General features: G+C 35.4%; 1 protein-coding gene across 3 annotated transcripts in view; it reads right to left on the bottom strand.

Annotated features, from left to right (window-relative positions):
• The window catches only part of MAPK10 (mitogen-activated protein kinase 10), a 234,299-nt gene that overhangs the window by 42,768 nt on the left and 177,587 nt on the right, over positions 1 to 13,944 (bottom strand). Inside the window, exons 6-8 of one of the 3 annotated variants that reach the window (XM_040967192.1) lie at positions 13,123 to 13,261; positions 12,238 to 12,403; positions 9,776 to 9,847 (exon numbers count right to left, since the gene is read on the bottom strand). In XM_040967192.1, the coding sequence (XP_040823126.1) occupies positions 9,776 to 9,847; positions 12,238 to 12,403; positions 13,123 to 13,261 (377 nt within the window). Of the gene's footprint in view, positions 1 to 4,608; positions 4,681 to 9,775; positions 9,848 to 12,237; positions 12,404 to 13,122; positions 13,262 to 13,944 lie in introns of all 3 variants that reach the window. The other 2 variants (XM_040967191.1, XM_040967193.1) reach the window with 2 other exon arrangements.

The following is a 13,944-nucleotide window of genomic DNA, read 5'->3' as shown; positions in this document are numbered from 1 at the left end:
CTGGGAAAGCAGCAGAAGATGGTCCAGAGACAGAAGAGGCTGTGAGCTTCCACACCAAGAACAGGTGGAGTTCTAGTTCCTGGGCTTTGGGCCTGACCCAGTTCCAACCACTGCAGTCACTAGGGGGAGGAAACTGAAGATGGAAGCTCTGTCTCTCCCTCTCTTTTTTCTATAACATGTATTTTAATCATTCCATTGAATTTTTTTATGATCAAATTTTTATAAATTTTTATGATTTACTTTTTCATAAAGATGTAAATGTTTAAAAAGAAGTCTGCACTTACTTTCCAGCTGTTTTTAGGATCCCAACATGAATTTATCTGAGTCTATGAATTTTCTTATAAACTGTAATTAACCAAATGTAAGCAAAAACTGGATGTCATAACCCCTGCATCTAGGCCAGTGCTTGTTCCAAATATTACAGTCAAGCAAAGGGCAATTTCACAATGGATGTGGTTAGAAATGCTTTAATGCAGTCATACAGTTGATGATATGCTTAATCATGTCGTCAGTTTCCTTAAAAAGTATTTCTGAAGTACCATCCTTCAGTCTATCGTGAACGTGTTGACATTCAAGAATAATTAATTTTAACAGAATTAAAATGTTATTACTAATTTTAGTTTGTTATTCAGTTTACTATTCATTAATTCATTATTAATTTTATTAATGTTTAAGCAGAAATTGAGTTGATATATTAAAAGATAATTTATAGATTATCTTATTATATAATGATTATTAGTATAGCTTTTAAACTTCATAAAATACTGACTATGCTTTTATATTTTATTTCTAATGTTAATGTGGTAAACATAAAAGAATGGATGGAATTATTCTTTCAAAAAAATGTTAGAATACTCATTAGTCATCATTTCTATATTAACAAATACAAGGGGCTGAACTTTCATAGGTTCTAGCCCTGTGCAGTTATTTTAAAAGTAATAAGTTACTTTTTAATCTACTATTTAAAAAGCATTTCCTTAATATAAACCACCAAAGACATTCAATACAAATAGAAAAACAGCATTTAATGGGAATAATTTCACAATATATTTCTTAATCCAAATCTAAATTTACTAAGTCGAAATTAATTTGCAAAATATTTGATGAGTATGACAATACTTATGTGTGACTATTACTACTTCTCAATAGATAGTTTTGCACATATCCTAAGATTGAAAATTATTACAAATTATCAATTATTACAATTATCTCAGAACTTATATTTGTAACTATTCTGTTACGTTCGCTGAGGAACTATCTGAAATATATCAGACAACACCTTGAACACAGTGTATGAAAAAGCTCTTAAATCCCTTTTGGGTGCTTTGTTCTTAATTTTGAATGTGATATGTGTAAGCCTTCAGACACTACAAACTAGAATCATAAAGAGCTATCAATGGACTCATTCTTTGTGGTCTTTTGAATCACAGTATCATCTTTTTATATATTCTTTTTCCTTCAATCATGGCTGCTTGTTCCCATGAATCTGAGTTTCAGAGCTTACAACCTTATAGTTTCTGACTTGTGCTGTACTCTACTTTAGACCTTACATTCAATCTTTTGTTCAATCGTAAGGGAAGTCAAGAACTGGCAAGAATGAATATTTGGGACTGTACTTAGTTATCTTTCTGGAGAGAAAGGAAGCAGCAACTAGGATGAAGCTCATAGAAAGAGGTGAAAATGGTGGCAGGTAATATTTTATTTTTTTAACCTTTATGGTAGGATATGTGTTTTTATGAAATTAAACATCTTTAAGAGCTATACATGTAATATTATTCTTCCTGTATATGTCTCATAATTTTAAAAATAAAAATGGCTGCACTAGGGGAGTTTATTACAGCTGATGTTTGACTCATCTGCAGAGAATTAAAAACATACTTGGTTGAATTAAATTCTATTAATTTATATAAAATGCATGTACTAAACAATATAGATATATGAAATTCCTAGCACTATATTTCCCTCTAAATTACTTTATACTGCATATGTGCGCATATAATGTATTGAAAAATAACGAGTTCACATCTTAAGCATAAAGACAAATGATACAGAATCAGATGATGCTTTAACTCTCACTGTTGAGTTAGTTTATGCATTAGGAAGGTACAACTACAAGGACCTCTATGGAGCATCCATATTGAGATTGTCTTTATATAAATGAGTTTGCCTATTAAAAATAGTATAACTTGCTATCATACAACACATAGATGTATAATATGCACATTTTGTAGCTACATCTTTTTGTTTTAAAAGGTTATTTTTATTTGTTTTGAGGGTTGAGTTATGGAGAGAGAGAAGAGAGAGAGATTTTCTGTTTGTTCACTCCCCAAATGGCCATAATGACCAGGCCTGGACTAGTCTGAAGCCAGCAGTCTGGAACTCCATCTGGTTCTCCCACATGGGTGGCAGGGACTCATGCACTGTGCCATTTGAACTGTCTTTCCACGTACATTAGAAGGAAGCTGGATCAGAAATAAAGTAGCCAGGACTCTAACCAGTACCCGTATGTGACACCCACATCCATGTGCAGCAGCTTAACTCACTATGCCTGAACACCAGTCACCTTCTGCTCAATTATGAAGTGTCTATTTAACCAACAGACTGAGATATAATATGACCAACATGTTTAATAGCAGAGAATTTGCATTACTCATTTTATAATTTGTTAACAAATATTGTACAAATTTACGGGATACACTATTACACTTTGGTGATGATTTAGTTTTAAATTAGCAATCTATCTCTTAAAACTATGATGTTATCTTTAACATATTCACTGTAAATTGTTTCCTTTAAAAGGACTGGTTTAAAAGTTAATCAGCATGTTTGAGATCATCAAAAAGCAAACACTGTCTACACACAAAAGATATACTTTGGAGATCAATTCCAATTTGTCCTCAAAAAGTTCACAACATACGATACAACGTTAATGCTAACTTGAATGTGGTAAACTTATACATGTGATTTAAAATACTGCATTCATAGAAGACAAACAGCAATACACAAATATTTTTAAAGTAAAGTTGTATTATATGAGATAGAAACCTTTCATTAAGAAGAGTTAGAAATTAGAACAATATAGCATTATTTCAAACTGAATTAAACCATTATCTTCAGTTCCCTCATTCAATACAATCTGAGTTCCTATATAAATGATTTCCCAAACTGTTCCTTTTAATGTACAGAGAGTATATGTATGCAACTATATATGTGGTATTTCAAAAAGTTCATGGAATTAAAAGTTAAGTACTTTAATGCAGACATTTTTTGAAATCCATGAATAATTATTTTGATATATTTATTTTTTAAGGCAGGGTTATATAGAAAGAAAGGAAAAAAACCACAGAGAGAGAGAGAGAGAGAGAGAGAGAGAGAGCACTCCCATCCATTGGTTTATTCCCCAAATGTCCGCAATGCCCAAGGATGGGTCATGTGGAACCCAGGAGTATCAACGGGGAGCCTGACTGTGTAGGGAGCAACAGAGACAAGAACCCATGCCCACATTAAATGTGGGCATCACAGATGATAATTTAATCTGCCAAGCCACAATACCCTCTTCCCCACCTCACCTCCGCCCTGTATAGCTTTTTAACACATTTTCCATGAACTTTCTGAAGGTCTCTGGTGTCTATATAATTTCTATATTAATTCTCAAATTCAAAAGTTTCTTTACAGAGACTTGGTTAAAAAAAAACATGTAATACGTGGATTAGAAACTTAGAGCAATCAGTTGATTACACTATTGTGTAGATACACTAAATTAGTGATTGGATATACTCCAGTCATTAAAACCTCATTGTCAAAGTCTGAATCTTATATTTGAATTGTGGTCATTTTATCTTTGGTATGATAAAGATACGATGTTTTCATAAGCAAATAGAGAGCCTAAGTTCCTTTTCACGTTCTCACGTCCACTGACACACAGCCTCCCTGTTTGTTCACTGCTTCAAAGCCTCTGCAAGCTTGACTTGGTCAGGATTTGCTGTGTCAGAGGACATCAGTGGTACTCTTCCAAGTGATTTCAATGTATTTATTCCGACATTGTAAATGCTTGTTACTAATGAGGTTTTAACCATTATACTTGTTAATAATATGGAAAAAGAGCAGGCATTGGAAATACTTATTATATAAATGAAAGGAACAAGTAAAAGAAGTTTAGAAGAAGTTGATCAATTTTAAAATGAAATTCTATGCATGCTGTCTATACGAAGTGAATGTTCAACATAAATGTATAAACATCTAGTCTTAAAACTGATTTTTGTCATTTTTTACCTTGCTGTGAACATATCTTAAGTTTGAAATATGAACAACAACCAAAAAGCATTAAAGAAGACTGCCTCGGAGTCACTAGTTGGAGAGGAATGAATCAAGGCAGACCTTCCACTATTTTATAGCATCTTTCACATTTGCTACATTATTATTTGCATAAAGTTTTGCTAGGAGACAAGGTTACTCTACCATGTTGCCACCTTGTGAATATTTGACGTTGGAGTCTGAAAGAAATCCTCTGGCGACAGTGAGTGGACACTGTCGCCATAAGGCACTGAGACAAAGGAGAACTAATGAAGACAGACACGTGGAGAGACCGCAGGATGCGAGGAAGGATACGATCAGTGCCAGGAAACAGCACTGCACCTTTTACCATTTCTCCCATGATGCACCCTACTGACCACATGTCAACTGAAAACAAAAATGAAATGAATATAAACAAGAACGCAAGAATAGAACAACAAATCAATGAAAACACTGGCTACCGTGCCACAGAGCAATAATCTGACCTTTCACTGACTTGATAAGAGGCCAGCCTTATGATTATTAGTATTTTAAAGCACTAAGAAGGAGAAAACATGGAATGCCAGGCCCCTTGTATGCCATATAACTGAACTAACAATGCCATCCTATGCTACATAATGTATGATAATATTACTTTGCAATTACAATTCAATGATCAGTTTAGTTTGATTTAGAAGATCTAATTTGCATTCATCCACTATAATCCTACTGATTTGTATTACAAATAATTCTAGATTACATTAATATGCAAAACATGCAAATTTGTTTCTTTTTTATTCTTTTGTATGTCATATTTGAAAAAGAAATGATAAACTGGGCTGCAAGCAGCATCCAAAGAATGTTTCCTTTATAAAACAAGTTACTCTCATTTTTCTATATGAATATATTTTCAGGAGAGAAATGCCAGTTCAAGAATGAATGTTTGGGAATACTCCAGCTCAGTTTCAATACTGCCATCAAAATGCATATTTCTCAACAGGAAACTCTGCTTCTTAAACATAAACTTGCTTCTTAATGGTGAGAAATGCTAGCTTTTAAAATGAGATGGTTCCACAGGAAATAGGCAACATGGTCGGGGGCTAAAACTCCCAAGACTGTCAATTAAAACAAACTTAGAATTCCACCTGAAAATACAATGATCTGGTGCCATTGCCAGTTATCATCCAGAACTTAAAACCAGGAAGTCAGGGGAGGGGGCACCATGGTGAGGAACCATCCAGGCAAGGGAAAGGCAAGAAAGTCAATCTCTCTCTTGAACTATATTTCTTGTTCTTCCTGAAAAGTCAAAGAGAAAGAGAGATCCTTGTATTGAGGGCCAGGGGAAAAAAAAAAAAAACTGGAAAATGAGGGACTTGGCAGGGGTGGTGTTTGGGAGGGGAAGCAAACAGGGAAAGGTATTTGGGTAGCAGCACAATAGTTCAGATTCAACTACTTTACTCATTGCATTTTGTAATTTGGCAGGGACCTTAGAGAATTCCTCAGAACAGTCTTTCTGATCTGAACATCTTACCAAGATTAAACCCATGGTTTGCATTGTTAGGTTGAACACATAAATAGAATGACCACTGCCAGGAAGTAGTTAGAGCTATGAAGGGGAGATGCATACACAGAGAAGCAAATCCACTTTGCTTCCACTTTAGGAAAGCAAGTGACGTGCAAAAAATAAATTCTCATTTAAAGATAGAGCAAACAGTTGTGTATCTCCCTCCCTTTTTCTTTTTTATTAAAGTACTTATAATTTCAGATGGCCTCTGTCTCACAAGAGGTTGATTTGTGAGACTCCAATTTAAAACACATGCATGAAAATTGCAAGTATTTTTATCATGCTTTCCAAAGTGACCAGTCTGTTACTATGTAGAATGCATCTTACTCTTAGAGACTCAGATAAAAAAAAAAAGAGTAATAACTCAATGAAAAGTGTTTTCTCTTGCCTGACTCCATTCAGACATTTAGAAAAAGACTGGGGAACAGCTATTTCTATTCCTTATTTAGTAACAAAAAGAAATGTTTTCTTCCCTGCCTCTGGAAGATACCTCCATGTTTGTTTTTCTACTGCAGCATCAACTGCAATGTTTCCTAACTGTGTAATCTTTGTTAAATGATTTCTCCTCTCTAACCTTCACTTTTGTCCTCTAAAATACCCGTGATAAAAACTATTGTATAAAATCTATGAAGACACTTGGCAGGATTGTGCCTGGTAAAGTCTTTTCTATAGCCAATACCTGATACATAGTAAGTCCTCCATAAACATTAACTGTCAATACATCCCAGGTTTACACATTGGGAATTTAGGTAGCAATTACAAGTATGCATAGCAAGCTTATATGTGTCTATCCTATTGTAATTGGATCTCTTGTGCCTACTAAGAGAAAGGCAAAGGAGGGTGCTTTAACAGTCCAAATTCCACATTGAATTGAAGATCATACAGCTGAAATCTAGAATTTTAAAACAAGGAGACTGTATTTTTAATAAGGTATGAATCAAGAACTTTACATAAAGGAATATCCAAGGGCTAGCTCAGAGCCGGGGCTGCCCCTTGAAATAGAATGGAAAAGCAAAATAGAAAAAAAAAAAATATCTGAAAAAAGCAGATCTCAAGAGCTCATGAAAGCACCAATGCATGTAGTATTTGGCCTAGCAATTAAGCTGCCAGCTGGTATAAAACGCTCCACATTGGAGTGCCTCTGTGGATTTCCAGATTCACTCCAGGGTCATGTTCATGCAGACCCTGGCAAGCAGCAGTCATGTCACAAGGGGTTGGATTCCTGCCACTCTCCCTTTCTCAAGGGCGCTGGCTCCCTGCTTCACTCTCTGTACTCTGGAGTTATTGTGGGCAGTTGAGAGGTGCTGAACTCTCCCTCTCACAAGCTGTCCTGTACTATGTGACAACTACAGACATACTGACAGACAGGCATACATACATGCAGAAACAAAAACAAGTTGAAGAAACACTGATATTATAGGACCCTTTGCTAATCAAAAAGATGGCTTATGTCAGTTGAGTTTAGGGCTAGATGAAAGGTCTGAATGAGTGCACAGTCCTTGGAAAAACTCCTAAAAAAGGCACTTTAAAATTGTTACCATAAGTAATTGAAAGGAACAAAATCTCAATGAAAAGTAAAATCACAGTTATCTTTTAGCTATTTGCACTAAATAAAGAAAATAATATGTCATATGTGTTCAGTGTTATCAATCATAAAGTTTACCATGACTCTAAGCAATTGTGTAACACTACCTACCATATTATATCAACACATACGCCTTGAAAAATGCAGAAGTCATAAACTTGTAGTAAAGATGAACCATGACAAGGTGTATATAATTAAGAGACTTTTTTTTAAAGAGGAGAGGCAACATTTTAGGAGGTTTCATTGGATGCTAAAATATTAGCAAATGAATGGAATGAAAAGCATATTGTTTGTTATTCTTCTGTTTATTTTGTAAACTTCACCTTGGTGGTATCATCTGTGTGATACCAATCTTCAAGAAAACTCCACAATGTTGTTCAGAAGGCAAAGACAATTTGAATGTAGGAATGGAGTTAGAATTTGACACTGACAATAATTTCATTGGACTTCCTGATTTGTCAACATGTTTTACCAATCTTGCTTGGGGTTCAAACTAAAACATTCTATGAAAAAGTATGTTGACTAGGATCATAGAGTATTACCATTTTTTAGTCTGAGAATAATAAACTTTAAATTACACTGAATAACTATAAGTTGAAGTTAAAGAGAGCTTAAGTCTCTGAAGAATTTTGGAAATAGTATAGGTATAATTAATATAAACTCAATTTGGTTATTGCTTCTACTAAATGCTGGAATCATTTCAACAAGTTAAAATATTGCTATTAATAATTCTATATAAGTAACCCCAACCTTGTGTCTGATTGACCTCTGCACTATAAATAATTGTAGCAAAATAAATTTTGTTATGTAGCCACAAGAAATTTGATAGTGTAAATGATATACTACATTACAGATATTATTCTATACTACTAACAGAATTTAGAGACTAGCTCATAATTTATAAATAACAGGATGAATAAATGCCTACATAATTATACGCCTATTGGAATCAATATCTTATTAAGTCTAGGTAGCTTTTTAGGTACTATTAGCTTTTTGTTATTTAAATAAAAACAATTTTCTTTCCTATATAATAAAGGGTTTCAGTAGAGCTTCTTTATTGATCAAATAAATTAATAGCGTTGTAGACCATATCTTTAGTGTTGATTTCCAAAAGGTTCATATGTAGTATACTGAACTTAACCTGCATCATGGAACAGTTTAAGCTTCCTATTATCATACTAGATTTACAACAGTTTGCTAGCAAGATATAATTGCATTTATAAAAATATAGTCCAAAACTGCCACTGTTTTGGCATGGCGGATTAAGCTGCTGCTTGGAGAACAGCACCCTATATGGGCACCAGTTCAAGCTGAGGCGGCTCTGCTTTTGATCCAACACCCTAATGCCCCAGGGAAAGCAGCAGACATCCCAAGTGCTTCGACCCTTGGATCTCCATGGGAGACCTCGGTGGAGTTTCGGGCTTATGTTTTCCCTGTGGCCCAGTCTTGGTTGTTGCTGCCATTTGGAGAATGAAGCAGCAGATGAACAGATCTCTCTCTCTCTGTAATTCTGTCTTTCAGAGTCTTTTCATCTTTTATAAGTAAAAATATAGTTCATTGAAATGTAAACTACTAGCTCTATATAACAAATGCCAATATGTACCTTTAGTAGAAAACAAAACTTCAGTCATTTAAGAAATATAGCAGCTCATTTAATAGTTCTAAATGATACACGGTACTCCAATTTCTCAAGGAATCTGCTTTGGGACTCAGTAGTAGATCTCAAATCAGCATTGCTTTATGAAATTCTTAGCTGGAAAAGTTATTCTCGATTTCTCTGTCACAGCTCCAAGTCACATGAAGAAGGTCTATTTTAAACTCACCTGACCTCCAGCAATTGGACTAATAATTACGGTTTTTAAATGTGGCAGTTTATGTTTTGAGAAGGATGTGCTATAGTGACCTATTTAAGTCAGTGAAGCCACAGACAGAAGCTTAGCCTATCTATAAAATAAAGAAATTACTATGTTTAAAGTTGTACAAACATAAAATAGTTTTAAGAAGAAGATAAAAATGGATTCTAAAAAGTTATTTTTCTAGTTAGAAAGACAAATTTCCTTGAATCACTTGGGATCAACAGGCTTCTGTTATTCTGCTATATATATGGCACAGTTATTTTTAGTTACAGGCAAGAAAGAATAAAAGCTATGAAAAATTCAATTGAAAGAAATAATCATGGTAGGTAATCTTCAGTACTGGTCATATTATAGAAATAATCACTTTGTAAAATTACAGTTGCACCACTTACCCAACTTTTTGCTTCTATCTTTACTCTCCTGGGAAAATCATTATGTGTTTAAAGGGAGAGAGAACAAAAACAGGTAAAGCTGCAGCAAAAGGTACAAGGATACAGTCCCTTCCTGGAAAGAGGATTTTGTGGCGAACCATTTCTCCCATAATGCATCCCACAGACCATATATCCACTGGAACAGGAAAGAGAGGGAAGTGATGAAAGGGGAGGAAAGTTAACTAAGATCATTGACCTCAGAAGCGGGGGGACGGCGGGGGGGGGGGGAGAACAGTTTCATTAGAAGGAACAACATTTGCCTGCCAGCCAAAGTTGGTCAGAATTCAACCTAAAACAAGTACTGTGCTAGCACATAAACAATGTTTTAGGATCACAACTAAAATGACTATTCGTGGGCACCCAAAGGGCACCTTTCATGGCCTCTTTAGGTCCACAAAATGGTGCCATGGAAAAAGCAGTAGCTAAACCAAAAGTATATCATAGGTAACGACTAAAAACTACTAAAGGGTTTTCCTCATCATTTATTGGATGTATAGACCATCATTTTCAAGCCCCCAATAAGCATCATTGTTTCCTTTTTGTTCCCACTGTATTCAGTTCCATGGAATAGGGCAATAAGTAACTTTTTGGGAGCTTCAGCATAGACATGTTCTGCAAAGTCTGAGAAACTTCAAAATATCTGAACCCACAATTTACAGGAAGAAAATCTGGAATCCTTTTCAGCTCAGTATTTTCTTCAGAAATTGCCTTTATAAATAGAAGTCAGGTTTCGTTTCTACATGAGACATTTCAAGGCAAAAAGATATAGTATAAATTAGCCTTTGTATAATGGAATCATCTGAAAGTAAAGTGGAAAAATGATATGAAAAATGCTAAAACTTGTCAAGTACATACATTCATGTCCAAATTGTCAGACTTAATAAGCAAACATGTTCTACCTTTGTTTATCAATCTTTATGCCCTCCAACTCATTCTTCTTTAAGGACAAAGGGAAATTGGAGTTAGAAACATTGGGCTGATTGTTCTGTGGGAAGGAAGGCAGGGTTGGGCACAGAGGAGAGCAGAGCATTCCTGATGTGGGAGCAAGCAGTTTCTGCATGATGACCTTCCTCTCATTGGTGGGAGGGCAGCATGAGGGTGCAAGCTACAATTTCTGCATGGACATAGCGAAGCTGAACGCCTAAGGCTGCTACTTGGAACCTCTTCTACTAGGAGAGGTGAAAGGGATTGAGCGCCTGCCCTCTGCATCGTAAAAACCTGAAAATCAAAGCCGATCATTTGAGGTACCTTTCCCTCCCCACTGCATCCTATATGCTCCTGATTCTAAACTTTTCTTTAACTGATTCCCCTTTGATTTCTATTTAAAAAAATAATAACTGGTCAAGAATGTACAATAGAGTTCCTTGGGAGAAGGGTGTGATTCACCTTTCCTAATCAAAAGATACCAGATTTCTGATATTGAACACCAAGGTGAACCTGAACTTATTAAGAGCTGACATTTTTCCCTTCCTATGTGCAAATGGTCAAAAGCCTTAGGTGTCTTCTAACCTGAATGAACAAAAAGAAAACCTTTTTTAAATTTCAGGTGTTACAGAATTTTCATAGAGTTACTCTGCATGCTGGTACAGTAAAATATATTAACAATTATTCATGCTGAATTTAATAAAGTAGAACACTCAGAATGGAATAGAATGTGAAGATAAATATTAAAGGCACACTGTGTATATACATGTATTCATAATTAATGCTTTTAATATGTAACAATAACATGAAATACACTAATCAAAATAACAATGCTTTCCAAAATGTAATAGTTTATAAATCCTTAATTTTAAAATAAGTTCCAATTGAAACACTTTAAAGATTCTGTGTCTTATCCTTGAAAATGCCTATAATTATTAGATTTTCTTTATAAAAGCAGTAATGTAAATGTTAATATTTTGCTTTCTAAAGACTCTGGGATTTATTAAGATTTGCTGGCAATTGCCATCTTAATTACTACTTGGGGAGGTTTAGATTATTCCACACGTATCCGACATGAATAATTTGAATTATTCTAGTCTTATGATTTATTTATTGTTTGCATGGATGATTATTCTAAAGATTTATGATCTCTTCATCTTTCCCTAGGACTGGAACCATCATTCTAAGAGATGACATAAAAGTCACATGGTTCAATCAAAAAGTGTTTTTCTGCTTTTTACACTGACTTGGACCTGAGCTGTCACTTAGATACCAATTTTTTTCAGCATCTATGTCACGAGTCCTAATCGGCATCCACTTGACCGCTTAATCAGACTCCATTTACAATTCTTCTTAGTATAAAACATTACAGCTCTTCTAGCAAAGCCTACTTCGCAGAAACATTCTTTATAGTTTTAATGAGTGTTTCTTCTTGTTGGTATTAAAAAAAAACCACTCTGAATATGAAAGCTACCACCCCTCCCCCCACCTTTTTTTTTTTAATCCATAAACTTGAAAAGGAATATGGGCTCCAGGGTTTCTAAACCTGCACTCATCGTCTTCTCAGGTTTTGATGCTGCATCGTTGTAGAAGCATCCCTACCGTTCTCCTTGTAGCCCATTCCCAGGATGACTTCAGGGGCTCTGTAATAGCGTGTCACCACATACGGAGTCATCATGAAACTTGTGCCTGCTGTCCTGGCCAGGCCGAAGTCAAGGATTTTCAATGTGCAATCTGATTTGACTACAATGTTACTTGGCTTTAAATCCTGAAAATAGCAACAAGGAAAGAAATTAGAAGTTGGCATCCAGGGGAGCATATGAATTCCATCCCCTCAATCAATATGGTGTTCTTGCACTAGGACTAATTGGGGCTCTTTTGCCTGCCCAGCCCTGCAGGAGTTATATGGTTATTGCTGCAAAGCAGTTTATAGTCAGCTTTGGATTTTCAAAACTATTTTCTGTAAATATTTAAACCCAGAAGAGAGTTGTATGCTCATTATTTACAGTACAAGCTCATGTTGGGAAGATGCTTTAGGAGAAACCAAAATGCTATTTATTGTCATCCCCATGGTTGTTCTCGGGAGCCCCATAATTCTTCCTGCTTACATTTCATTTTGAGGGCTGACAGAAAAGCAGATGGGGGCAGCTGTCTTTCTGCTGTCAGAAATGAACTATGGAAATGAGCTGTTGTATTTCAGCTGCACATATGACCCCTGCCATTCAAGGAGTTAAAAAGAATGAGGTGGCTCAGAAGCTGATTCCCAACAAGCTGGAACATCAAATCAATTTTTAAAAAACCTGCAAAAAAGCTAGACATTCCTTCTGTATCTTAGGGAACTATGTGCTAATTCAATTCCAAAACAACAACAAAAACACAATGAAGACATACCTTAATTTGACTAACCTCTCTTAAAGAAAATAATCTACAGGTGTTCTTACTCTTTTCCAACCATGTCTTAACTAATTTTGGAGCACATGTTCTTACCCTGTGAATGATTCCAGCAGAGTGAAGGTGCTTAATGCCACACAACATTTGGTATAGCAGGTAAGACATTCGCTCATGGTCTAGTTCCATCTGAATCACCTGGCACAAGTTGGCATCCATCAATTCCATCACTAAGTAACTGAAAGGCAAAATCACCATGTTAGTTCTAGATGACAAGATCTCTGCAGCCAGAATCTGCTGCTACATCTCCTATGTCTGCTGCGCTTCCCAGATCTGAATTAGGCTGAATCAAGAATATGAAAAAATACCAAGTACCCTATGTGTATGAGCTAGAACAGCTCTAACACGGATTGTTAATGGAAAGAACACTCTAGTGTGTGATTTGTGTATTTTCTACCTCAATCATTCTCTCACTTTTCACCTGTATTCCCACTACTCTTTCCAAAAAAACAAAAATTCAGAACGGTCTCTTCTTAATGTAATGCATCTGTGCTGAAGGACAATGTGTCAGAGCATTGCTCCCTAGCCTCTGCATCTTGTTGTATTTTTACAGTTCAGCTATTTTGGAAAAAAAAAATCTCAAATACAAAGGTAGAATGATTTGACCCTGATCCCTTTATTAATATTTCTTATACTGAATTAACTTTTTCTAGATAAACTCACAGAATTAAGTAGTTAAGAAATAAGTTAACCTTCCCTAACTGCACCAAGAACACAGGACCCAAAGCACAGAGAGCCACAGGATCGAAAGGCCAGCAGCATCTTCCTGGGAACAACTCCATCGACAGAATCCTCTCTCCCTTGCATTGAATTTCAGCTCTTACATCCCCCGAGGATGGCTACAAGGGATTTAATCTTTTA

Source organism: Ochotona curzoniae, unplaced genomic scaffold (genome assembly GCF_017591425.1).
Source record: "Ochotona curzoniae isolate NIBS_2020 unplaced genomic scaffold, NIBS_Ocur_1.0 scaffold_4506, whole genome shotgun sequence".
Classification (NCBI taxonomy): Eukaryota; Metazoa; Chordata; class Mammalia; order Lagomorpha; family Ochotonidae; genus Ochotona; species Ochotona curzoniae.
This window is presented reverse-complemented; position numbering and strand designations above follow the sequence as displayed.